The 24,618-nt window shown below is 43.9% G+C and overlaps 2 protein-coding genes across 5 annotated transcripts in view; one reads left to right on the top strand and one right to left on the bottom strand.

Moving 5' to 3' along the window:
* Positions 1 to 17,242, bottom strand: part of RPA1 (replication protein A1) — a 67,774-nt gene extending 50,532 nt beyond the window's left edge. The window contains exons 1-5 of the mRNA XM_072639953.1: positions 17,027 to 17,242; positions 9,045 to 9,095; positions 8,486 to 8,564; positions 7,636 to 7,744; positions 3,926 to 4,014 (exon numbers count right to left, since the gene is read on the bottom strand). Coding sequence (XP_072496054.1) covers positions 3,926 to 4,014; positions 7,636 to 7,744; positions 8,486 to 8,564; positions 9,045 to 9,095; positions 17,027 to 17,059 — 361 coding nt within the window. The 5' untranslated portion in view covers positions 17,060 to 17,242. The remainder of the gene's footprint in view (positions 1 to 3,925; positions 4,015 to 7,635; positions 7,745 to 8,485; positions 8,565 to 9,044; positions 9,096 to 17,026) is intronic.
* A 116-nt stretch (positions 17,243 to 17,358) lies between these two features.
* The window catches only part of SMYD4 (SET and MYND domain containing 4), a 33,642-nt gene continuing 26,382 nt past the window's right edge, over positions 17,359 to 24,618 (top strand). For all 4 annotated transcript variants that reach the window (XR_011973888.1, XM_072639949.1, XM_072639948.1 and 1 more), the window contains exons 1-2: positions 17,359 to 17,500; positions 22,244 to 22,386. Coding sequence is in view for 3 of the 4 variants with exons in the window: in XM_072639949.1 (XP_072496050.1) it covers positions 22,256 to 22,386 (131 nt within the window). In the remaining variant the exon portion in view is untranslated. The remainder of the gene's footprint in view (positions 17,501 to 22,243; positions 22,387 to 24,618) is intronic.

Here is a 24,618-nt window from a genome sequence, read left to right as displayed (position 1 = left end):
CAGATGTTTATGGTTGCTGTTAAAGCTCCCTCCCTGACTGTTTCATAGTCTTCACTGCTCACCAGTGCTGTCCTTATATTTGGGGACTTTGACTTTAATTCATTTCCCAAATTCTCACTGAAGTGACTCGCAGAGAGGTTGACAGCCTTCAGCACATCACCACCTACAAGCACTCTGGCTCTACTACCCATAATTCTGATAGTCCTCTGACCACAGCCTCTATATCCCTACCTGGGGCCTCACCTCAACCTCAGCACTGCATCCATCCACACACTCATTCTCATTCATTCTCTTCCCTTCAATATCTTAACCCAATACTTAACCAGTTCAACTTTATACTGTCTCCTACCCTTGCATTCCATATATTTTCACTGTTTTGCTGCTCATTCCTTTCCAAATCCCAACTTTGGATTATTCCCATCATCTGCCTTCTCTGCTCCTACACACAGGCTGCTGAAGGCAGATGGAGGAAGTCACACAACCATGATGACTAGGTCTACTGGAAATTTGTAAGACATCTCAACTGGTTCCTTGCTGCTGTGTGCCAGTCCTTTAGTATTTCCTGATTGCCTCTATCCTATTTCCAAATCTCTTCTTTCAGGCCATCCCTCTCAGCAGAGGACCTGGCCAAATATTCTGATATGGGGCCACAAAGCATCAGACATGACTGGGGCAAAAAAAAACCTGAACATACATGGGTGTGACCCAGTGTTCTTTCCAGAATCTTCTTGTCTCTCTCTAAATTCTTAACTCCAAGATCTCATCAGTTCCCATGGATTCAATCATCACCTCTATACAGGCAACTCTGAGATCTCAATCTACTCCCCATCGCTCCTGAACCCTTCTCCCACATATCAGTGCCTATCAAACATCTCAGCTAGACATCCCACGTCATTGTTGTTCAGTTGTTTCCGCTGTGTCCGACTCTTTGTGACTCCTTTTAGAGTTTTCCTGGCAAAGATACAGGAGTGGTGCCATTTCGTTCTCCAGCTCATTTCACAGATGAGGAAAATGAGTGAAACAGGGTTAAATGATTTGCCTGCCATTACACAGCTAGTAAGTGTCTTAAGCCAAATTTGAACTCAGGGCTTCCTCACTGCAAGTCTAACACTCCACCCAGCTGCCTGAGATGTCCCACAGGTACCTCCACTTGTGCATATCCAAAACAAAACTCGCGATCTTTCCCCTCTAAATTCTTTCATTTTCCTAATTTCCATATTTCTGTAGAGGGTACCACCAGTTTCCAGTTATCCAGATGTGTACCCTGAGCTTCTATTTTTCTCTTTCCTCACATCCATCTCCCTCTTCTACTCCCATGGCTACCATTTCACTTCAGGTCCTCATCGCCTCTCTCCTGAATCACTGCAATCGTCTCTGCATCTCAGGCCTCCCCCGACCCACTCCAATCCAGACTCCACATAGCTGACAATATGACGCTTCCCAAGCACAGGTCTCACTCTGCCCAAGAGGACCCCAGCCCCCAAAGTCTCCAGGACACAATACAAACTTGTCTGTTGGACGTGAAAGATTTTTCCAGCCTGGCTGCAGCCTTACCATCCAAGCTCACTGCTCATCAGAGCATTATGCACTCTTCCAGTCTAAAGTGGCTGCTCCTTGAATCCTCTTTGGCCATTCCATTCTCCATCTCCACCCCTTGCGAAAAACTCTCTATCCCCCATGCCTAGAAGGCCTCTAGTTGCCAAGTCCCGGTATACCTAGCTCACTCCAAAGCTCTAGCCTACTGCTACTTCCAATAGAAGCCTTTCCTGGTCCCTCCCACAAGCCTCTAATGCTTCCCCCTAGAAGTGACTTGATCTACAGGGTCCATTTTATTTCCTATGTACATGCCATTCTCCCCAAAAGAACAGATCTTTGAAGGCAGGGGCTGTTTCAGTTTCTTTTTTGTATCCCTAGCAGAATGTTAGGCACACAGTAGGTATTTGATAAATACTGGTTAAGTACAACTGTTGAAAATAACCAAAATCATTCATTTTCAGGTGACAAAAAAAATCAAATGGCCACCATACCCTCTGGGCTCTGCTGGGAGTGTCTGACTCATGCTGCTCAAAACCAGAAGCTATTTTCAAACCAGGCTGCCAGAGTTCTGATCATCAGTCTCCACTCCTAGAACCCAGGACTCCTAAAACCTAGAACCCCATGGGCTCTGTCTGAAAGGAGAGCTTTCATCTCACCTTGCTTTTTTTGTATTTGGATCGTCACCACTAAGCCCAGGGCCTGGCACAGAATAAGCACTTAGTAAATGCTCTGTCATTCAAAACATTCTAAAAAGAAATTGGAACCACTAATTTAACCACTGATGATGACATATCAAACAACAGTATACCTCTGTAGGAAAAAAGTTATGAAGTCTTCCTGACAGTCATTTAAATGTTGAATTAAGTAAAATCCATCCTCTTGTAGCACTTGCTTCATCCCTAATATTTGGACTAGTACCATCTTCCCTGTTTCTCTTCCCTCAGGTCCCTGGTTTCCATCTGAGCATCTTCTGATGCCACAGCCTCCATACTCTCAGGATTCCTACACCCAGAGCTCCAATTTCTAGCAGTATTTTCCCAAGTGCCACAATGTTATACTATATATAAAATTGCTAAGAGGACTCTCCACGCATTTGAATATAATTTGCACATATTTACATAGATGTGTCATCAATTTTCAAGCTAAAATTGGGTACCCTGAAGGTAGCCATTCTTTCCTTTTTTCCTTCTCCATTAATCTCTCAAGTTCTACTATAATGACCCAATTTCCTTACATGGCATAAAGTCACAATGGGGAAAAGGTCCAAAGTATTTCTTAGCAACATTTAGGTAGACTAAGCAAGTGTCTCTAGGGGCATCAGATCCAGAGAGTCAAACAAAGTCTTTGGCAGGCCATCAACAGACCCAGGTCTCAGGAGACACAACATTTTCCAATAATAAGACATCACACCTTCATCTGCCTTCCCTAGCCTTTCAAGAGTCAACAATTAAGACAAATTAAAACAGAAGTTCATGCTAATATATAACTGTGCTTATGTAATAACAGTGGTCCTGACATGGTCTAGCCATTCAAAACAGCGGCCATCGTTTATTAAAAGTCCAGCTAATCATTCTAACATAATGATAGCCCTTTCATGAGTTTAGCTAAAAGGAATAGGAGTATACATAAGATCCCCCAGAAGATTCAAAATCAAAAATTGCTGTATATAAAATATTAAAGCATCAGATACACCTTCCTAAAAAAAATACAAAGGTCGGCTTGTTATCAGAGTTACTCAATATCTGAAGGCCAAATTTAACATTTAGCAGAAGATTTCATTAGAATAACAGTTTGAAGAATTTCTAAGAATGTTTAGCTAGGCAAGATAGCAGTTGCCTCTTAGCAACAGTAAGTGATACAGAGACAATTTCAACAGATGACTAACTATAGCTCATAAGAAATATGCTGTCACATTAGTCAAGAACCTGAGGAGAAAACAATCATTTATGCAAAATAAGCTATGCACTGACTTTCCAAATAACAATAATACTTTAATTTGGGATTAGTCTCACTGATATTAATTTCCCTTACACAAGAAAACTTCAAGTGTTTAATTTTTTAGTCTTTAAAAAGAACTGTAGTTTTTGTTATTCATGACATATTTATATTGTCTGTACTTTTTATCCCCAGAGACAAGAAAGCAGATAAAGAAAAAGAGCTGAATTTAAATCATATCCAACATTAAGGAGAAATTTCCCCCTTTTTTTAACCCAACAAGTAACAAGATATCTTCAGAACTGGAAAATAATGATAGGATGACTATTACCAAGGGCCAAGAATCCTCATTTTTCCCCCCATTAATTTCTAACAAAATGACAGGGATCAAGATGGTTGCCCTCTTAACATCCATTCGATTCGGTGACGTGACCTAGGTCAAGTCATGTCCTACCTTCATTATAGGGCACTGGGTTGCCAATCTTTCCTCCAACTTCATCAGCAGATTGCAAAACTTCTAAATCCATCAATACGACCACTTTCCTAAAAGGGCAAAAGAGTACAAAATTAGAATCAGCAGAAGAAGCAGCATATGTAAAATCTAAGACCTCAAGCTATCACGCAGGCTGCTTCATAAGCATGCAGTCCCTCCTAATTATTCTGATAATGACTTTCTCTGCATTAACAACTTTTGAAATGGTCGAATAACTTGGGAAACAACTTATTTTAACAATTCTCACACTGAATATTTCCCTAATTCTTTTCACTGAATACATTGTGTTCCATGTGCACATTTTTTCCGTTATAACGTAACCCTTCTGCCTCTTAAACCATAAAAATGCACTGTGTTTATTTAACAGCACCTCTCCAAAGGGGGCAGATGAGACAAGAAAGAAGAATTTCCAGCACTAATTCCCGACCTGTGGTCTACTGACCCCCTCAGGAGCTCCAGTGTTATTTCAAAGGGTCTACACACACACATCTTCAATTAGCACAAGCATGCAGTGTGACTCATTATAATAAACATGCTTTCCATAGACTCAATGTCTCACACATACAAACATTATTTTTCTAATGTATAGACACTTGTGGTTAATAAATAACAAGTTCATTTCACATCATTGGTGAATGTATAGCAACCATGTTATCACTTGTTGTCTCGAACGATGAATACAAATATTATAAAAGGTCCAATAAAAAAAAGTCCTTATATGAAAAAAGGGACGAACTACAGGAGTAGAATATTAAACACCTCTGAAACAAAGATTTCATTTTCAACAGTATCTGTGTATATAACTAACAGACACGGCATTTAGATTTTCAGTGAAAATTCAACTTATACCAATAGTTGTGAAAACAGAATAAGAGAAATAATAAAGGTAGGCATTTATAAATTGTTTTTAAGGCTATGAAGGATTTGAATCAATAACTCCATGAAATAAACAGTACAAGTATCATATCCCCATTTGACAGAGGAGACAAAGAAGTTACTGATTTACTCAACAACCTGAAAAAATCAAGTGAAGGGGCCCCTATCAGAACTTGGGTCTTCTGACTCTCAGTCCAAGGTTATTTCTAACATATGATGCCACCTTTCTCAAAACACTTGTCTTTTTAAGTATTCAATGGCAAAAATAAAGAGATGAAGATACAATGGACCCTTCAAGAAAGTCCAAGTCTACTTCCCCAAAGCTACACATATATACACATATATATACTCTGTGAACCAAAAATGTGACACTGCATTCCAGAACAGGAAGTCATTCAAAAATGACTGCATTCCAAAGCTCTAGGTAATTAAAACACTTTTTGAAATAAATTCTAGCATGTTTACCCATGGCCCTAGGTTACAGGATTGAAATTTTTCAAAAAAGAAAAAACTCGTCAATTAATTGGACCTATGTTTCTCAGGAGACTAGGAGTGAAAGATAAGAAGGAGACTATATCTCAAAAGAACTAGTAGAGATCTTTTCTCAGTTTGCCTCAAATTGGCATCCTGCTTTTTGTCACCTAAAACACAAGTGAACAGGTATGAAATCCAAGTCAATCACAAGTCATAGCTATCATTAATCTCACCCCAAAACGCTGCCAGTCTCTGGACTTTTGTTTCAATGCCTTTCAGCCAGCCTCTGTCCAGTCAGTTTGTTTTTACTGGAGGAACACAGAACTGAGAGATGCAGTCTGGCACGGAGGATAAAATAGCAGCTTCCAAGGCGGGAAGGCCTCGGGGGCTTCCCAAGTCCTACCTCCCACACATATTAGTTGTGTGTCCACAGGCAGGACTCCTCACCTTGAAGAGTCTCAGAAAAATCCTCTCCAACAGTAAGCCATCAAGAAGATGCCAAAAAAGCACTGGTGGAGAGTTCCCTATCAAAGAGACCACAGGACCAAGCACTCCTCCACTTCCTTCTCCGAAGAAAAATTTGTCAATTGTTGTGAATTAGAAGTAAAGAAATCACAGACCTTGGAGAAATTAGAATTCTTGTCCCCCCCATCCTTTTGTAGATGGAAGAGAAGCTGTGATTCACCAAGGTCAAAGGGTCAAGTCCACAGCTAGGAAGAGCCAGAAAACTGAACTCCCGTACAATGTGAGCTCTTGAAGGGGAGGGATAGTACTGCTCCCTACCTAGAACTTAATAAAAGCCAACTGAATGGAACTCCAAGTTTGAAGGGATCTGGGCCTCTCAGGGAGAATGTTTCCCTCATGACCTGGGGCTCCAGAGACCTGAAGGTTACCTGAATATCAGATGAGACAGTGTGGTGTGGTATGGAAGACCACCCACTTGGGAATCAGAATCTTTGAGTTTAAGTCCTGGCTTACCCATTGACCATCCCTGAAACTTTAACAAGTGCCCTCCCCTCTCTGCTCAAACCTACAAAAAAGGCTAATGATGCCTGTGCTACTGAATTCTAAATCAAAAGGTAGCACTGTGCCATGGCCACAAGTCACTGAGCAGACACAGGTGTGCTCTATCATGGATGACAAGTAGTGTGTGCACAGTTAACAAGAGGTGAACATCACAAAAAATTACATTAACTATCCATTGAAAAACTTACTTTTTTCTCAAGTGAAAGTAAAAATGAGCCGAGTCACAGACATGTCTTACTCAGAAATAAGTTTTTAGTAATATGTGATACTTAATTCTGAAATATCATAAAAGTACCATGTAAGCATATTCTCCTATTCCATGCCCTCTTAATTCCCATGAAACCTAAGCTCAGAAGGACAGATTACTTATAAAGACTGAATGTAACTAAATGTGGCCCTCATTTACTTAAGACCAAATATCATTTGCTGTTCATTTCAAACATTAAAGCAGCGCCTGATATGTTCAAGCCACCGAGAACAGAAAGACAAAAACTAAACACTTTCTACTCTCAGAGAGCATTCTTAGGACTGGGGGTGGGGGGTAAGAATGGACCCTCCAAAATATGGCAAAGGAAATCTATTATAGGCAAAGAACCAGGATTCAAATTGTCCCTGTAACTTACTAATTGTATGGCCTTGAACAAATCACTTAACCTCAATGGGTCCTAGCTACCTCATCCATAAAAGGGAACTAGAAGGTACTTCAGAGGCCTCTGAAGAAGGCACAGGACAATCCCTGAAGGGTCACCCCTGAGGTACCTTCCAGGACTTTGTCTGTGATCCTCTAAAAACAAGTAGAAACAAAATACAAAAAAAAAAATTAAGAGGGGAAATAATATTAATAACTAGGGGGTAGTGGGTAGGGAGAATCACAGAATTTGAGTGTAGGAAGTAGCTATCCAGTCCAACCCATACACAAGAGGATTTTCTACTATAACATCTGACAAATGGTCATCAAAGAACAAAGATCCTGGTAAGACAATGGTACTTGAAATTCACCTTTACACTGGGGCCTACGTGAAAATCTGGCTCTACTTCTTAAAAGACTGGGCATTTCATTTAAAAGCTCTAGTAAGAAGTATATAAAAAGAAGTCAAAGTGATAAAAGGGTCCTTCCCTCTGCTACCAAAAAGGCATAGAAAACCAGCAGGGATGCTATGCCTTAGCACTGCTGAGTAATCGGCCTGAGTAAGGCTTGAACCAGTCTTGTTACTATTACTTAATTACACAAACTAACATCCCCCACTTGATGAGACAGGAAAGAAAAAAAAAAAAAACAACCAAAAACCACAGACCTTCCAAATTTCAGGACGTTGACAATGAACCGGTTAACCCGGCAAATGCAGTTGCTTGCCAAGCACTCTTCCTCCACCAGACCATTCAGCTGTGTTGCCAACATGAAAGCTGAAAAATGAAAGAGATTGAATCTCCACAACATGCCAAGTTGGCCACCTCACACTTCAGAGACCAAAGAACATGAATGCTGATGTTTGGTGCACAAGGCCTATGCCAGCGTAACAGTGAGTAAGGGCAACAGAAACAGATGTTTTCTGAAATTAAGGCAAATCACAGATTTTCTTCCCCAATTTCCCTACTCTACCAAATGATCACAGCAGTCATTTGCTGGTAGCAAAAATGCACTGCTACATTTGTATACTACTTTATCTCAACGTGACCAAATTCACCTTTCCTCACCATTCTTGTTTCGTGACAAAAAACAAAACAAAACAAAAAGCCCTTTAGGAGTCTCTCACACTGCAGAACATGTGCTTGCTAACTCTAGCGACAAAGTTTTTTTTTTCTTTTTAAGCTCCCAACATAGAAATAAAATTCAAGAGAGGCAGGTATAGGACAACTAACCCATCACATTCACTTAAAGTCAATATCATCCTTAGGGAAATTAATCACACAGAAAACATATAGAGGCAGTTAGAGAAAATTAATTAAGCCAAGTGGCAGCTTTCCACTTGGACTGTTCTATTGTTAAAATGCTCTGCCAGCTGCAATTCTGTTGAAATCATACTGCCAACCTCATGGATGCCTTAAAATAAGGCACTTGAATGTCATAAAATATTGGATTTCAGGGTAGAGGCCCTTTTGTCACTTAAATACAATCAAATTCGGAATTCTGTACACTATACTCACAGGATACAGTATGTACTCCATCACTCATGAGCATTCGATAACGGGGTGCAGAATTTCCTGTAGCAATTGGCCGGATGCTCTAGAATAGAGAACTTGAGTTATTAGTCTGCCTTCTCAGACACTCTCCTGAGATGCCTCAAGAGAGTGGCAGGAGAGTAAATCTGACATTAGCACAACATGAGACAAAAATGTTTGCCCACTCCCCTGGATATCTAAAAATAAGTGAAAAGAAACTGGAGTGAAGCATTTCTCCTTCCCTCCCTGCCAAGATCTTTGCTCCTGCTCTTCCCCTAAATCAAAGCCAATCCACAACCAAATCAATAAGTAAGTGTTTACTGAGGACTTGCTGCCAGAAGGGAAGGGAAAGGAAGCCTCAGGGCAGCACCTTGAGCCAAAGTTAGACATCAGCTCAGGCTGAAGCTGCAAAGGCCCAAAGCTACCACAAACTCACCCCTCCTACCTCCCCTACAATGATATGAGCACCTTATACAAATGTAGCTCTAATTTCATTTGCATTCAAAAGTTAGAAAGATGCCATGTTATATATCTGGATACTTACAATGACCTGGAGTATGGGTTTTATATCAGTATCTCCTTGTTGCATTATGAGCTGAGAAAGAGACAAAGAAAATTTCAGTTATAAATTGAACTGATGTTGTGAAGTTTCTTCTGCATGAAGATTAAAAACTAATACTAGTTTAGGGCTCAGAGACTTCAGGAAGAGTTGGTTAAAAGGGAAGAGGACGCTCAATTCCCAGAAAAGCTTGTTTAAAATCAACTTGGGTCTTGTCACCTTGAACAACCCTTCACACATACACCCCCAGACCACCTCACAAATTAAGCTGAAGCAGCACAAGACTCATTCTGCTTTCTCTCAAAATACAAAGAACATACACACACACCACGAAAGGTGGCTCACTGTATTCAAAGACAAAACCACTATTAACAATGTAGCTTTATGTTGTGTCTAACTTTTGAGATAGGTTATTAGCATTCTATGCCACAGTGGCTAGCTACATGCATAATCTCTTTTGCTATCATAGAAGCTCTGGTCTACAGATTGTGATCTGCAGGTTTTGGCTCAAAATCGTAACTAAGTGCTTCTGATTGACAATCAAGGTTGAAATGGACAGATGGTAAGGGTGAAATATAGGCATATTTACATTTCAAATGGACTAGGAAAGCTCACTAAGAGAATTCCATGTGAATCTCATGTTAAAGTGATGAATCATCCCTACTTTATTTCAGAACATACATATCTAGTTCACTTAAAGCCAACTACACCTATATGTCCAAGTGTCAAAAATGGCAACTTGTCTACTAGTCATTTCCCAATCCTCACAATTAGTGTTTCAATCTGAATTGGAAAAGGACACTTTCCCTCAATATCCATACTCTTCTATTGCCACTTCTCCACAGCTCCAACCCCCTCCTGGTACCATCTACCAACACACACACACACACACACACACACACGCACACAGTTCCAATCCTTTTCAGACTCTCTCCATATACACAAAATTTCCACCCCAACAAATGCATACGACTGTACTACACACATATACAGAAAACACCAACAGTTCCCATCCCTCAGGGTCAAAATCCTACAAGGAAACCAAGAACAAAAACTGTGATCTTAGAACAGGCCTGCATAACCTGTGGCCCATGGCCCACCAAAGGCTTTCAGGCAGCCCTCAAGAAATATAGAGGAAAACATCCTTTGTATGTAGAGAAAATCCTTTGGTGGGCTGCAGGTTGTGCAGGCTTGCCTTAGAAAATGAACATGAATCCACAGCATTTGAGTAACAACCATCTCAAAGCAAAAAAGTGAATTTGACCTTGTAGGCATTGCAGACTTGATAGGATGTCAAACATTAGTTAAATATGCCTCTGGAAGGATGTACCTTATTTAAAAACTCTTGGTAGTGAATGGAAAGGGAACAGAGTAATTAATGTGTAATTTAAAAAAATAACCAATGAACTAACAAGCACTTATTAGCACCCACGATGCTCTAGACACTAGGAGTCAGGGATACAAAGACAATTATGAAACAGTCCCTGTCCTCAAGAAGCTTCCATTGCTGGAGAAGACAACATGAACATATACAAAACAATCTGGGGGAAGCCCAGAGATGGGGTGACACTCCATGTGGATGTTGCTTGAGCTGAGCCTCAAAGATAACTAGGGATTCTAAAGGGCTAAGAGAAGAAAGCGATGCGTGCCAATAAGAATCTTTGGTGAGACCACAGTTCATAAAAGAAAAGCATATGTCAAAAGGCCAAAAATAGAGGCTGATAAAAATTATGGGACTACCTGAAAGCCTTGATCAAAAAAAGAGTCTAGACATCATCTTTCATGAAATTATCAAGGAAAACTGCCCTGATATTCTAGAACCACAGAGCAAAATAAATATTGAAAGAATCCACCAATCACCTCCTGAAAGAGATCCAAAAAGAGAAACTCCTAGGAACATTGTGGCCAAATTCCAGAGTTCCCTGGTCAAGGAGAAAATATTGCAAGCAGCTAGAAAGAAACAATTCAAGTATTGTGGAAATACAATCAGGATAACACAAGATCTAGCAGCTTCCACATTAAGGGATCGAAGGGCATGGAATATGATATTCCAGAAATCAAAGGAACTAGGACTAAAACCAAAAATCACCTACCCAGCAAAACTGAGTATAATACTTCAGGGGAAAAAATGGTCTTTCAATGAAATAGAGGACTTTCAAGCATTCTTGATGAAAAGACCAGAGCTGAAAAGAAAATCTGACTTTCAAACACAAGAATCAAGAGAAGCATGAAAAGGTAAACAGTAAAGAGAAGTCATAAGGGACTTACTAAAGTTGAACTATTTACATTCCTACAGGGAAAGACAATATTTGTAACTCTTGAAACTTTTTTCAGTATCTGGGTAGTTGGTGGGATCACACACACGCACACAGCATAGGGTGAATTGAATAGGATGGGATCATATCTTTAAATAATGAAATTAAGCAGTGAGACAGAAATATATTGGGAGGAGAAAGGGAGAAATGGAATGGGGCAAATTATCTCTCATAAAAGAGTCAAGTATAAGAATTTTCAGTGGAGGGAAAAAGGGGGGAGGTGAGAGAAAAAACATGAAGCTTACTCTCATCACATTCAATTAAAGAGAAAAAACATGAAGCTTATTCTCATCACATTCAACTAAAGGAAGGAATAAAATGCACACTCATTTTGGTATGAAAACCTATCTTACAATAAAGGATAGTGGGGGAGAAAGGGATAAGCAGGATGGGGGGGATAATGGAAGGGAGGGCAGTGGGAGGAGGGAACACTCTTGGGGAGGGATAGGATCAAAAGAGAGAATAGAAGAAACGGGGGGCAGGATAGGATGGAGGGAAATATAGTTAGTCTTACACAACATGACTATTATGGAAGTCATTTGCAAAACTACACAGATATGGCCTATATTGAATTTCTTGCCTTCCCAAAGGGAATGGGTGGGGAGGGAGGGATGAAGAGAAGTTAGAACTCAAAAGTTTTAGGAACAACTGTTGAGTATTGTTCTTGCAACTAGGAAAGAAGAAATACAGGTAATGGGGTATAGATATTTATCTTGCCCTACAAGACAAAAGAGAAGATGGGGATAAGGGAAGGGAGGGATATTAGAAGGGAGAACAGACTGGTAATAGGGGGAATTAGAATGCTTGGCGTTTAGGGGTGGGGGGAGGGGAGAAATGGGGAGAAAATTTGGAACTCAAAATTTTGTGGAAATGAATGTTGAAAACTTAAATAAATAAATTTAAATTAAAAAAAAAAAAACCAAAAATAGAGGCTGAGTGAAACCAGGGTGTAAAAGGCTTCAAACACCAAAAAGAGATTACCTTTGAGCCTAGAGGTAATAGGGATGTTTATTGAGGAGAATGAGAGACCTGCCCTTAAACAAAATCACTTTGGTGAAGTGGAGTGGAAAGACTTGAAGCAGGGAGACTAACTGGGAAGCTATTACAAGAGTCTCGTTTGTGGAACAGCCAGGAGGCCAGTATCATTAGCTCATAGAGTGGATAGCAGGGAGTAAGATATAAGAAGGCTAGAAAGGTAGGCAGGTGCTTTGAAGGCCAAATGGAACATCTTGTATTTGATTCTGGAATTCATAGGAAGCCACCATAGTTTTTTGAGTAGGAAGGTGACATGATCATACCTATACTTTAGGAAAATCACCATAGTGGGTGAATGGAGGATGGACTGAGGAGAGATTTGACTCCGGCAGACCCACCAGGAGGCCACTGCAGTAAGGTGAGAACTGATGAGAGCCTGCGCAATGGCTGACGGCTAAGTCAGTGAGAAGGAGGTCTATTCAAGAGCTACTGCAAAGATGTGCAAAGGTAAAACCAGCAACAGCCTGAATTGGGGGGAAGGGGGGAAGGAGATAATGGCACATCCAAGATGATTCTTAGGTTGCAATTAAGAGGTAATTGGGATAAAGGCCTCATTTCTAGAATATATAGAGAACTGATCCAAATGTATAATCATACAAGTCATTCCCCAATTGATAAATGGTCAAAGGATATGAACAGGCAATTTTCAGAGGAAGAGGTTAAGGCTATCTATAATCATATGAAAAAATGCTCTAAATCACTATTGGTTAGAGAGATGCAAATCAAAACAACTCTGAGGTACCACATCACACCTATAAGATTGGCAAACATGACAGAACAAGAAAATGATAAATGCTGGAGAGGATGTGGGAAAGTTGGAACACTAATTCATTGCTGGTGGAGCTGCGAGCGCATCCAACCATTCTGGAGAGCAATTTGGAACTATGCCCAAAGGGCTACAAAAATGTGCATACCCTTTGACCCAGCAATATCGCTACTAGGACTGTATCCCCAAGAGATCATAAAAATGGGAAAGGGTCCCACATGTACAAAAATATTTATAGCAGCACTCTATGTAGTTGCCAAAAACTGGAAGTCAAGGGGATGTCCATCAATTGGGGAATGGCTGAATAAATTATGGTATATGAATGTAATGGAGTACTATTGTGCCATAAGAAATGATGAACAAGAAGACTTCAGAGAGGCCTGGAAGGACTTATATGACCTGATGCTGAGTGAAAGGAGCAGAACCAGGAGAACTTTATGCACAGCAACGACCACAGTGTGTGAGAGTTTTTTCTGGTAGACTTAGATTTTTGTAATAACACAAGAACTTCTTACCAAAAAAAAAAAAAAAAATCCCAATGGAGGATCTCAAGGCAAAATGCCTGCCACACTCAGAAAGAGAAATATGGAAGTCACTCACATATTGTAGCAGATCATGTTTGTGTATGTGTATGTGTTTGTGTATCATGTTCTGATTTGTTATACGATTTCTTTCATTTATCTTAGTCTGACTACATAGCATGACTATAGTGAAAATATACTCAATAGGAAAGTATATGTAGAATCTATACAGAATTGTATGCAGTCGTGGGGAGGGAGGGGGGGAGTGGGGGGTAGGTGGGGGGGATAAAATCACAATTGTATGGCAGTGATTGTTAAACATTACAAAATTAAAAAAAAAAATGAGGTAATTGGGGGCCTGGTAGCTGAATGAGCAGAAAAAAATTTGAGAAATGTCATGAAGGTAAAAACAAGGAAATCAAGCAACTCACTGAACACATGTGATAAGTGAGGAGTTGAGAAAAGTTGCAAACCTGAGTGACTAGGCCAGGTGGTGCCTTTGACAGGAGGGTCATGACAGAGTGGACCTAGCAAGAACCTCCTGGGCTTACAATGCATTAAGTTGAGGTATCTGCACAAAACCCAGCAAACAGGGAGCTTCAGGAGTGAGGAGCCACCAGGTTGTCTCAGAAGGAGCAAATCAGCCCAAGTCAGAAATGGAGCAGGTCAAAGCTCTCATGCTGATCAGAATGGGATCAGGCCCATAAGTGGCTCTTGTCCTTCCAGCCTAAACAAGATAGAGCCCTAGTCTTTTTTTTTTTTTTAACTTTTCTTCAAACTTGGAAAAAAAGAAAAGCAAAAACAGACACTGGCATGGATTTGAGGGGGAAAACAAACTCTCTTTGGGACATACAGAATTTTAGATGCCAATTCAATATCCAGCTAAGGTACACCACCAGGCAACTGGTGATATGGAAATGGAGACCAAGAGAAAAACTGGGGCTAGAAATATAAATCTGGGAATCATAGGGCAAAGAGAATTAAACTCTTGCAAGTTGATGAGGTCACAAAAGACATAACCCAATTTGAGGAAATCCAGGAACCAGAGGGACAAAAGTATGATGGAGAACAGGCATTTGAAGATTAACGGGGATAGAAATAGACTACAGTTACATAGAAAGACAGAGCAGACTATAGCTATTTACAGTGATAAACATAAGGAAATCACAAGCCTGGCTCTGAGGCATAATATGGTTATGATGAGGAACTCCAATTATCTTTGCCCAAAACAAAGCAACTAGAAATTACTTAACCTACCTTAATAACTTCTTCCTTCAAAAAAAGCAAAGGAATCAATGAAGAAAACTTGTTTCCGGAATGTAAATGACCATTCTAGCTTAGAATTTGTGATAGACAAGAAGCTAAATGGTCTAGTGTGTCATATCCCCTTGAATTGTGGGAGAGCAAATTTCAAAGCTTTCAGGAAAAGAATAGGATGCCTAGACATAACTCTACAAAGACCCCTTCCAGCTCTTTACCTCTGATCCATGAAAATCACCATGGTTAGTGAAGAGCCAGAAAAAGAAGTGATGGTGAAAAACCACAATGGCTTCCTCAAGAACACGTGCTGCCAACTAATGGTAAGTCCTTTTTTTTTTTTGCCTTCTTTTTCCTAAAACATTTGATGAAGTCTGTTAAGCTCTTCTTGCAGAAGAGATGTGGATGACAGATTCTCTTAAGGTGGGGTGAACTGGAAATAGGTTGAATGAGTGAGCCCAAAGACTAGTCATTAATGGCTCAATGTCAAGTACTCCATGAAGTGTCCCAGAGAACCCTGTGAACGTGCTTATCAATCACAAGAAAAGGCACAGAAGGACATGCTCATCAAATCTACAGATGACATAGAGCTGGGAGGGAATGGATAAACATTCTACTGAATCAAATAAGATGCAATTTAATAGGGATGAATGACGTCTTACCGTTGAGTTTTAAAAGATCAACTTGACAAGTACAAGATGGGGGAAAGAAGCACCAACAGGCACCAGGTCATGTGAAAAAAGTTAAATTGAATTGACTGTAAGCTTGATATGCATCAACAGTGTGGTATGAGCTTTTAAAAAAAGATGACACACCATCTTAGACTGCATCAAGAGAAACACAATACTCAACACAGAACTCTGCCTAGTTCAGACTATATCTGGCTAATAAAGAGTCTTGGAGTCACATTTTAGATAGGATCTTAATGAATTTGAGAGTATTCATCCAGAGGAAAACAACTAGAATAGTGAACTCAGTCAACAAGCATTTATTTTTTTAAATTTATTTATTTTGAGTTTACAACATTCAGCTTTTCAACTTTAAACTTTGTCCCCCTCCCTCAACCTTCCCCAAGACAGCATGCAATCTGATATATGCTCAACAAGCATTTATTAAAGGTTTAATATGTGGCAAGGCGTTATGCTAAGTGCTGAAGATAAAAAAACAAAACAAAAACGGCCCCAGACCAGAAGGAGCTTCCCTTGTAAAGGCGGAGTCAACAGGTAAATAGCTAGGTAGGTAACAAGATAAATACAGAGGAGGGTGGGGGGGAGAGAAGGGATAAGTACCTGCCTCGCACCCACAGCCTGACGAAGGTTATCCGACATTATCTGAGGGGGGGACGCTAAGCAGGTGGGTGGGCCAGAAAGGCCAGCATAAGTGGAAATTTGAGTCTTTAATAAAAGAATCCAGGAAAACTACGAGATGAAAATGGGCAGGCAGGGCATGTCGGGGGCACAAGGGGGGGGCTGCGTTTGAGGAAAGCCAAGTGGGCCCCAGTGTGGGAATGGGAAGGGGGGCCGAGTGGGGAAGTCAAGCCTGAGGCAGGAAAAGTAGGAAGGGGCCGGACTAGAAAGAACTTTAAACGCTAAACAAAGGAGTTTGCTTGATAAAAGGGATTACGCGGGGGTCGGGCTTAGCCTTCCGCGGAAGCCTCCCGAACCCCAAGACCGAGGCCAGGGCGGGGTGCTCGGCCTTAGACACCCCCCGGGGGCATGCCCGGGCTTGGCCCCCGGGGCAGCTCGACGTCTCCTCGGGGGTGCGGGGCTCCCCCTTCCCGGGGGGCTCCCACAAACCACTGGCTGGGAGGCTCTGGGGGGGTCACCAGATTCTGCGCCCCCCCCACACACGGCCCCACACTTCCGAGGGCCCTCCGGACATCCCCGACCCTCGGGGTCTTCACCACATCCGGGGAGCCCCGCTTCCCCACAGCACAGGCCTCCTCTTCTAGAGTCACCCCAGGAGCGCGCGGGATCCCCCCAACGCCGACTCCACCCCCCTCCCGTGGCCTGCGCCTCCTCGGGGTCCCGCCACCGCAGCCGCCGGCTCCGCGCCCCCCTCACCTCCCCTCACCTCAATGGCCCCCTCGCTCAGGCGCCAGCTCATGGCTGTCCGCTGCGTGGCCGCCCGGGATCCGGTAGCTCGCTCCCAAGGTTCCCGGGTGTGTGTTCGAGCGGCGTCCGCCGAGTCAGCGGGAATCCGGGATGGTGGGGGGGGGGGGGGAAGGGGTCCTCTCCCGCGCGCTCAAATCTGATTGGCCCGGCCCCGGCCCTGGCGCGCGCCGCTCTCGCGCTCCGGAAGCGGGCGGTGTAGGGGGCGGGCTCAGAGAGTCGAACGGGCAGCCCATTGGCCGAGGCTCCCCGAGCGCGGGGAGGATGTGAAGCCCCGCCCACCGGCGTCCGGCCGGATTTCTGAGCGTCCGGGGGGCGGGAGCGCAGGCTGGCGTGTGACTCCAGCCGAACGAGCCAGGCCCACGCCGGGGAGCAGCCACGCGCGACTGGGAGGCCAGCCGGGAGGTCTGCGCTGCCCTGCCCGCGACTTGTCCAGGTGAGCCTCTGGCTGTAAAGGGGAAGGGAGGAAGCATTTATTGAGCGCCTACTACATGCCTGCTGGGGGCTGCGCGCTTTACAGCACGATCTCACTGGGTCCTCACAACAACCCCGGGAGGGAGGTGTTGTTAGGATCCCCGCTTTACCGACGGGGAAACTGAGGCAGGCGGCGGTTCAGCGACTTGCCCCGGGTCACCCAGCCAGGAAACGTGAGAGGCCGGACCCCGGGCCCAGAGCCCGCGGTGGGGTGAAGACACCTCTCTGCACTTTTTTCTGTTTTGGGGGAGAATCCATCCCACGGGTGTGATGCGCCCCGACCCGAGGGCCCCTATTAACATCCTTAGCCTCTGGTCCTAGAATTCAGCGGCAGCCTAAGGAAGGGGGGGATCACAAGCGGTCAGTCCGCAAGTATCTGTGAAGTTAAGAGCTACGTGCTGGAAACAGGCAGTAAACGTTTATTAAGCACCTACTGTGTGCCAGGATACAAAGAGAGGCCAAAGAGCAGTCCCTGCACTCAAGGAACTTAAGAGAGCCTGCGAACAACCTTGTTCGAAGGTACTGGATAAATAGAAAATAATTAAAAGAGGGGAGGGGCTGGTCTGGGCTTTTGTTGGGGACTTGAAGGAAGCCAGGGAGATCAGTAGTCACAGCAGAGGAGGGAGAGCATTCCAGGCATGGGGGAGGGCAGAGACAATTCGGGACATGGAGTATCTTGTTTGTGCATCAGCTGGGAGGCCAAGGTCCCCAAATCAAAGAGTATGTATTGGGGAATAAGGTGTAAGAAGACTGGAAAGGTGGGTAAGGACAAGGTAGGAAGGATTCTGAATGCCACAGTGTTTTGTATTTGTTCCTGGACGTCTCAGGAAGCCAGTGAGTAGGGGGGGGTGACATGGCCAGACATGGCCTGTGTTTTAGGAAAATCACTTTGAGGGCCATGTGTGTGTTTGTCCATCAGAGAAATGATGACATGACTTGCACTTGACTTTGTTTTGAGTGAGGGAGGGCTGTGCAGGTCACCAGCCTCACTTCTCCTCCAGAGCCATCTGAATCCAGTGACCAGATATTCATCAGGATGACTGGAGATGACCCAGGATGAGGCCACTGGGGTTAAGTGACTTGCCCAAGGTCACACAGCTAATGAGTGTCAAGTGTCTGAGGTGACATTTGAACTCAGGCCTTCCTGATTTCTGCACTGGTGTTCTATCCACTGTACCACCTAGCTGCCCTAAGGAAGATCACTTTAGTGTCTGAATGGAGGGTGGATGGAGTAGGGAGAAACTTGAGGCAGGGAAACCCAGGAGCAGTGACAGAAAGTCCCTGGCCTCGGGAGCTTACATTTTATGGCGTGTGCAATTATTGCTTATATAAGTACATGCAAAGTAAAGCAAAATTGTTTGGAGAGAGATGTCATCTAGGTGGAGGCCCTTTGGCTGAACCTTGAAGGAATCTAGGGATCAGAAGAGGTAGAGATGAGGGAATGATGGCAGGTATGGGGGGGACAACCTGTGAAAGGTGGCAGAATTAGGGAAGGGTAGTCCTCTGAAAAGAGATGCCAGAGCCACATTCCTTTGAGGGTAGAGTGATTGTGGTCTTAGGGATTTCAGCCATCCTTGGGCCCAACATCAGCAGTTTAGGAGAAGAGCTAATATTAGAACCAAGCAATTGGAAGAAAGCAAAGATTTACATTAGGGATTTTTCAGTTGTTCAAGGATTACGCTTTCATTGATGTGGTTTTTCTCCTCCACTTCTGGAGATTGCAGCCCCTTAGTGACTTAACTGAGTAGATAAGTCTGTGAGAATTGCTACAGCTGAAAAATTCAACATGCCTTTGCCATCCTGGTGATGAACCTCTCGAAACATAACTCACTGAGCCTCAATTTGGGAGCTCCAAAGGGCCCCAATGACCACCTAGTTGGACCTATTACATGAAAGGAGTCCCCTCATCAACCAGGGAGCTTCCCCTTTGGTGGGTCCTGGCCTCCTTGGGCAGCAGTCTATCTGGTGAGGCCTATGGAGCCCTTCTAAGAATTCTGGCTTTAAATGTATAAGATCAAGCACATGGGATTACAAAGAAAACCACTTGCACTGAAGTGCAGCTATCCAAAAATTTTTAAAATGTATTCACAGACGCTGAGTTAAGAAGCTTGACTCTACAGCTTACCTGATGGGCGGCAATACAGCCTTTGATTGAAGTCATCCTTTGAGAGGGAACCTGAAGGCAGCCCAGTCTCTGGGCTCTGACTGCTGGGAAATTTTTCCATACTCTGAGCCCAAGTTAGCCTTTTGCTATCTATGTCTACCCCTTGTACCTGGTTCCCCCAAGGCTCACCCTCAACACAAAGTCCTTCCCAGTCCCCAGTAATGCTAGTGCTTGCCCTCTGTTGATTGTCTCCAATTTATCCCATCTATATCTTGTTTGTACAGTTATTTACATTAGATTGTGAATCTCCACAGGGCAGGGACTGGCTTTTTTTTGCCTACCTTTGTATCCCTAACACTTAGCATAGTGCCTGGCCAATAGCACGCACTTAATACAGCTAGGTTCTGATTCATGTGAATAATGAATCTTGTGAAACAGTCGTATGTATTCACATTGACCCTGTTTGGAGTAAGGATTGTGTTAGCTATGGTCATTGTTCCCACCCAGTAGAAATGTGCAGTACAGATGTGAATAATGGGACCACTTCACCAGGTTCCCTATCCAGATTAATCTGGACCAACTTGAGTATATTAGTTGGCTGAATAAAACACTCCCTTCTCACCATGACCTTAAAATCCAATGGAGAGACAAGTACATCTAAAGAGATATATGGTACAAATAAAAATAAATAAATATATGTGTGTAAAAATTAAATACAAGGTAGTTTAGGAGAGAGGGTACTAGCATTTCAGGGAACCAAAACACTTCAAATAGGAAGCAGTGCCTGAGCTCTGTCTTAAAGGAGGATACGGCTTGTAGGAGGCAGAGATAAGGAGGGAACATTCAGGGTTGGGGTGATTTTTTTTTTTTCCTGGGAGCTTCACCCTCCATGAACAGTTTCCCCAGAGACTAGGCCATACAAGAATCAAAGGAACTGGGGCTGCTCAGCCTGGAATAGAGAGCACTCCAGAGGGATGTGCTGGCTGCCTTCAAACATCTGTTAAGGGCAGTCATGTGGAAGACTAGAATGGGGATGCTTGTCCCTAGAAGGCAGAATTAAGCAGTATAAGTTGCAGAGATACAGATTTAGAGTTAATAAAAGGAAAAACAGCTAAGTTGGTGCAGTGGCTAGAGCACTGGGCCTGAAATCACAAAGACCTAAGCTCAAATCAGGCCTCAAACACTGTCTGTGTGACCCTGGGCAAGTCACTTCCCCTTATTTGCCTCAGTTTCCTCATCTGTAAAATGAGCTGGAGAAGGAAATGATAAACCAAGAAAACCCCAAATGGAGTCACGAAGAGTCAGACACGACAGAACAGGCAACGAGAGCTAGGCCAAAGTGGGGTTGGATGCCCACTGGCTATCCTGAGTAGGGGAGTCCGGCTCAGTGGCATTCGGCCCTTTTCCATTCTGAGATTTTGTGATTCTGTGGACTGCAGGGGCAGGTTGTGACATGTTATTCCCCTCCTCAAGCTCTTCATTTCTGCCAAACTCTATTTGTGATTGCCTTTGACCTGACATCCTTTCACTGTCCTCCTTGCCATACTTGTTAGAATGCCCAGTTTCCTTCCTGCTAACTCCCCCAGCTGCTAGTACCCCCTCCTGCCTCTAAGCACTTTATGTGCTCTTCTTTATGAAGCTGCCTGTACTTTGTAATCCCCTCTCCTTAAAGACTTTAAGCTCTCTGAGGGCAGATTGTTTTGCTTTTGTCTTTGGATCCCCAGTCAATAAGCATTCATTAAGCACCTACTATGTGCCACGTAGTAGGTACTTGCTGAATGAATGATGAGCTGTTGGACTAGCCAAGCAGCAGCCAGAAACCTCAGCAGTTGTACCAGTTAGCTGTGCTCTAGGAATTCATTCCCTCTTCTATCTTCCTTGGAAAGAGGGGGATGTAAGTGACAGAAGGGCAGGAAGCCTGCCCTGAGGCACCCACTGTGGTGTCCCGTCACAGTGTGGTTGCAGCTAAGGCTTCTCAGACATTGAGTGTGACTGGGCCAGCAGCCAGCAGAGGACCAGCCCCATTCAGGTCAGAGAGGCTTGTCACCAAGTGAGCTGCTGAGTGATTTGTGCTCCCCTACAACAACTCAGAATGGTGTTGTCCTGATAATGACTGACAGTGTGGTGCTTTGAAGGGGCAGGACCCCACTACCTCACAACAGCCTGATGAAGCAGAATATTACAGGGAGGGTTATGCCCATTTTCCAGATGAGGAAACTGAGGCTCCAGGACTTAAAGCGATTTCTCCACAGCCACATTCTTAGTCAACAGAGGCAAGACTGGAACAATGGACTTCCTGAACCTGGATTCAGCCACTTTCTCTTTTGCAAGGCTGCCTTACAGCTACAGAGGGATAGGGAAGCTGCATACCAAAGTCCTGTATCCTTGGGGTATTAAAGAAAGGTATCAGTGAGTCAGATGGTTCATTGGATAGAGCGTGGACCTGGAGTCAGGAGGACCTGAGTTCCAATGTGGCCTCAGACACTCACTACCAGCTTTATGACTCTGGACAGTATGGACTTGCCATGGTCCATGGGATGACAAGGAGTTAGATAGAACTGAACAGCATTCTGACTTGGGGTTTTCCTCCTCACTTCACAGTTCTGTGGTAGCATGGACCTGCCTGTGGAGGAGTGGCAGAGCCACGTGCACAGGCAGTGGCTGCGGCTCCAGCCGTCTGTCCGGGAGGCATTCTCCACCAGCGTCCTGGAGGAGATCGTCCTGCTCTGCTCTTCTTTACTCCAGTAAGTCACTGGCGGCCCCCAAACCTGCTTCATCCTCTGCATGAAGGCTTCCTTTCAGGTTCTTTGACATGACAGTCCATGATTGAATTCCTTTACTTAATTCTGTCCACATTTAGATCGATGCCCACTCAGATGACATTTGCAGCCTTTTGTCTCAACTTCCCCCAGTTATCCTCCTTCAGGGTCAGTTATAGGATTTAAAGACATCTGAGATCAACTAGCCTGAGTCCCTCATTTTATAGATCAGGGGGAGCCTGACATTCCATCTTTCCCAGCTCTTCTCAGACTTTTTGTTCCCAAGACCCCTTTACATTCTTAAAAAATTGAGATTTCCCCACCCCCCAAAAAGGACAGTATCTTAATATTAGTATGAAAGGGGTTGTGACCTTGCAGTCCTCCTGAAGCCGTGAGCAGGCTGTCGGGACTTGGCCACAGTCACAGGTAAAAATCCCAACAATGGGCGACATTTGTACAGGCCAGTGTTTAACGCAGACTCATTTGAGCCTCACAACCACCTCTTGAAATCAGTACTCCAGTCTCTGTGGTTTACAGATGAAGAAACTGAGGTCAAGGAATACAAAGTGGCTTGCCTGTGACCACATAACTAGTAGATTTCAGAGGTGGGATTAAGCCCAGATCTTCCAGACCCCAAATCCTATGGAGTAACCATCACCCTGCCTCTCAGGCCACTCCCTCAGCTAGGGTCCTACCATAGCAGCCAGCCTGGGGGGTGTGCTGTAACAGGTTGGACAGAAGCCATCCTTGCTGCTAACGTGGCCATGGCAGGGTGGGGGAGTGACACAATGGGATGTCCCACTAGAAAAGTTTGAGATCATTAAAGCTCTGGGGGAAGCTCAAGGAAGAACGAGGTTTGTTCTCCATTTGTGTTCGGCCTTGCTGATTCCAGAGCTGAGGGCAAATAGGGGTGCTTAGGTACTTTACAGCTGTGTAGAAAAGCCAGGTTAATCGGCTCATTTTTTCCCTTCTCCCCCACCTTTACTCACCCCCACTGCCATGTCTTCTTCCCCCATACCTGGAGTTCTCATACAGGGAACTTCAGAGGCAGGGAACTATGACTCCGAGAGTCATTAGACTACACATATGTGTTTGCAAAGTCCGTGATTTTCCAAACACATATGTGTTTGCAAAGTCCGTGATTTTCCATTGAGCTGTAGCCGTGGGGATCCTGAGCTCTGTTAATCACTCAGCAAGTAGCCAGGGAGTGGCTGACCTGGCATTACCCCCTGTGATAGGAGGGGGTGGGAACCCCTCAGAAGAGGCCCCGATGTGACCTTCCCTTTAGGAAGTTAGATTCTGGCAAAAGAAGCAAACCAAACAGCGTGGAACAATTCTTGAACAATTAAGTCTCTGAACAGGGTGTTTTGATTGATGTTTAATTGATGTAATAGATTCTAACTACACTGTTCAACCTGATGTTCCATCTCCTCTCTCCATGCCTTTGCACTGGCTGTCTCAACTGCCTGGCCAGTTCCCTCTTTCCCTCTGCATCATAGAATGACTTCAGGCGCTGCCTCCTGCCACAGGCCTTTCCTCATCTCCTCAGCTGGCATTGCTTTGGATTGGTTTGATGGCTGCTTTTCTGTGTAGATATTGTTCCTCACCCTCCCCCCCCCAAAAAAGAACATAAGCTTCATGAGGTCAAAGACTCTTTCAGTTTTTATCTTTGTCCAGTGCCTGACACATAAGAGGTGCTTAAGAAATGTTGATTGAAAGTAATAATAATTATAGTGGAAGGAAACCATCAATGTGACCCAGTCCTCTAGAAGTGTGCCTTCCCTCCCCCAGCTTTCTGGCCTCCCTGCTTGATCCTCCTTGGCATTACCACATCCCAGTTTCAGACAATCTTAGCATTGTAACAGCCCTTACCATTCAGCCTCCATTTGAAGACCCTGGGTGGCTTAGAAGTTGACCATGCTGTCCTAGAGACCTGCCTGGCCAGCTTCTGACTCTCCTCTATGTTTCTCTAGAGCTGTGGATGTTCAGCTCCTCTGGTGGCTCCCATCCCGATGTGTCTGCAGAGAGACCTAAGGTCATTTCTCCCCGAGCATCTCTCATGCTCGTTTCATGCCTCCTCCTCTCCACGCCCACTCCACCACCTAACACAGAGCCTTGTCACCTCTGGGCTGAGTTACTGCAGCAGCCTTCGGTCCCTGCTTCACACAGCTACCACTTCCCCACTCATTAAAACAGCACCCCTCCTCTTGCTTCTAG

This window comes from Notamacropus eugenii, chromosome 2 (genome assembly GCF_028372415.1).
Source record: "Notamacropus eugenii isolate mMacEug1 chromosome 2, mMacEug1.pri_v2, whole genome shotgun sequence".
Taxonomy (NCBI): domain Eukaryota; kingdom Metazoa; phylum Chordata; class Mammalia; order Diprotodontia; family Macropodidae; genus Notamacropus; species Notamacropus eugenii.
This window is presented reverse-complemented; position numbering and strand designations above follow the sequence as displayed.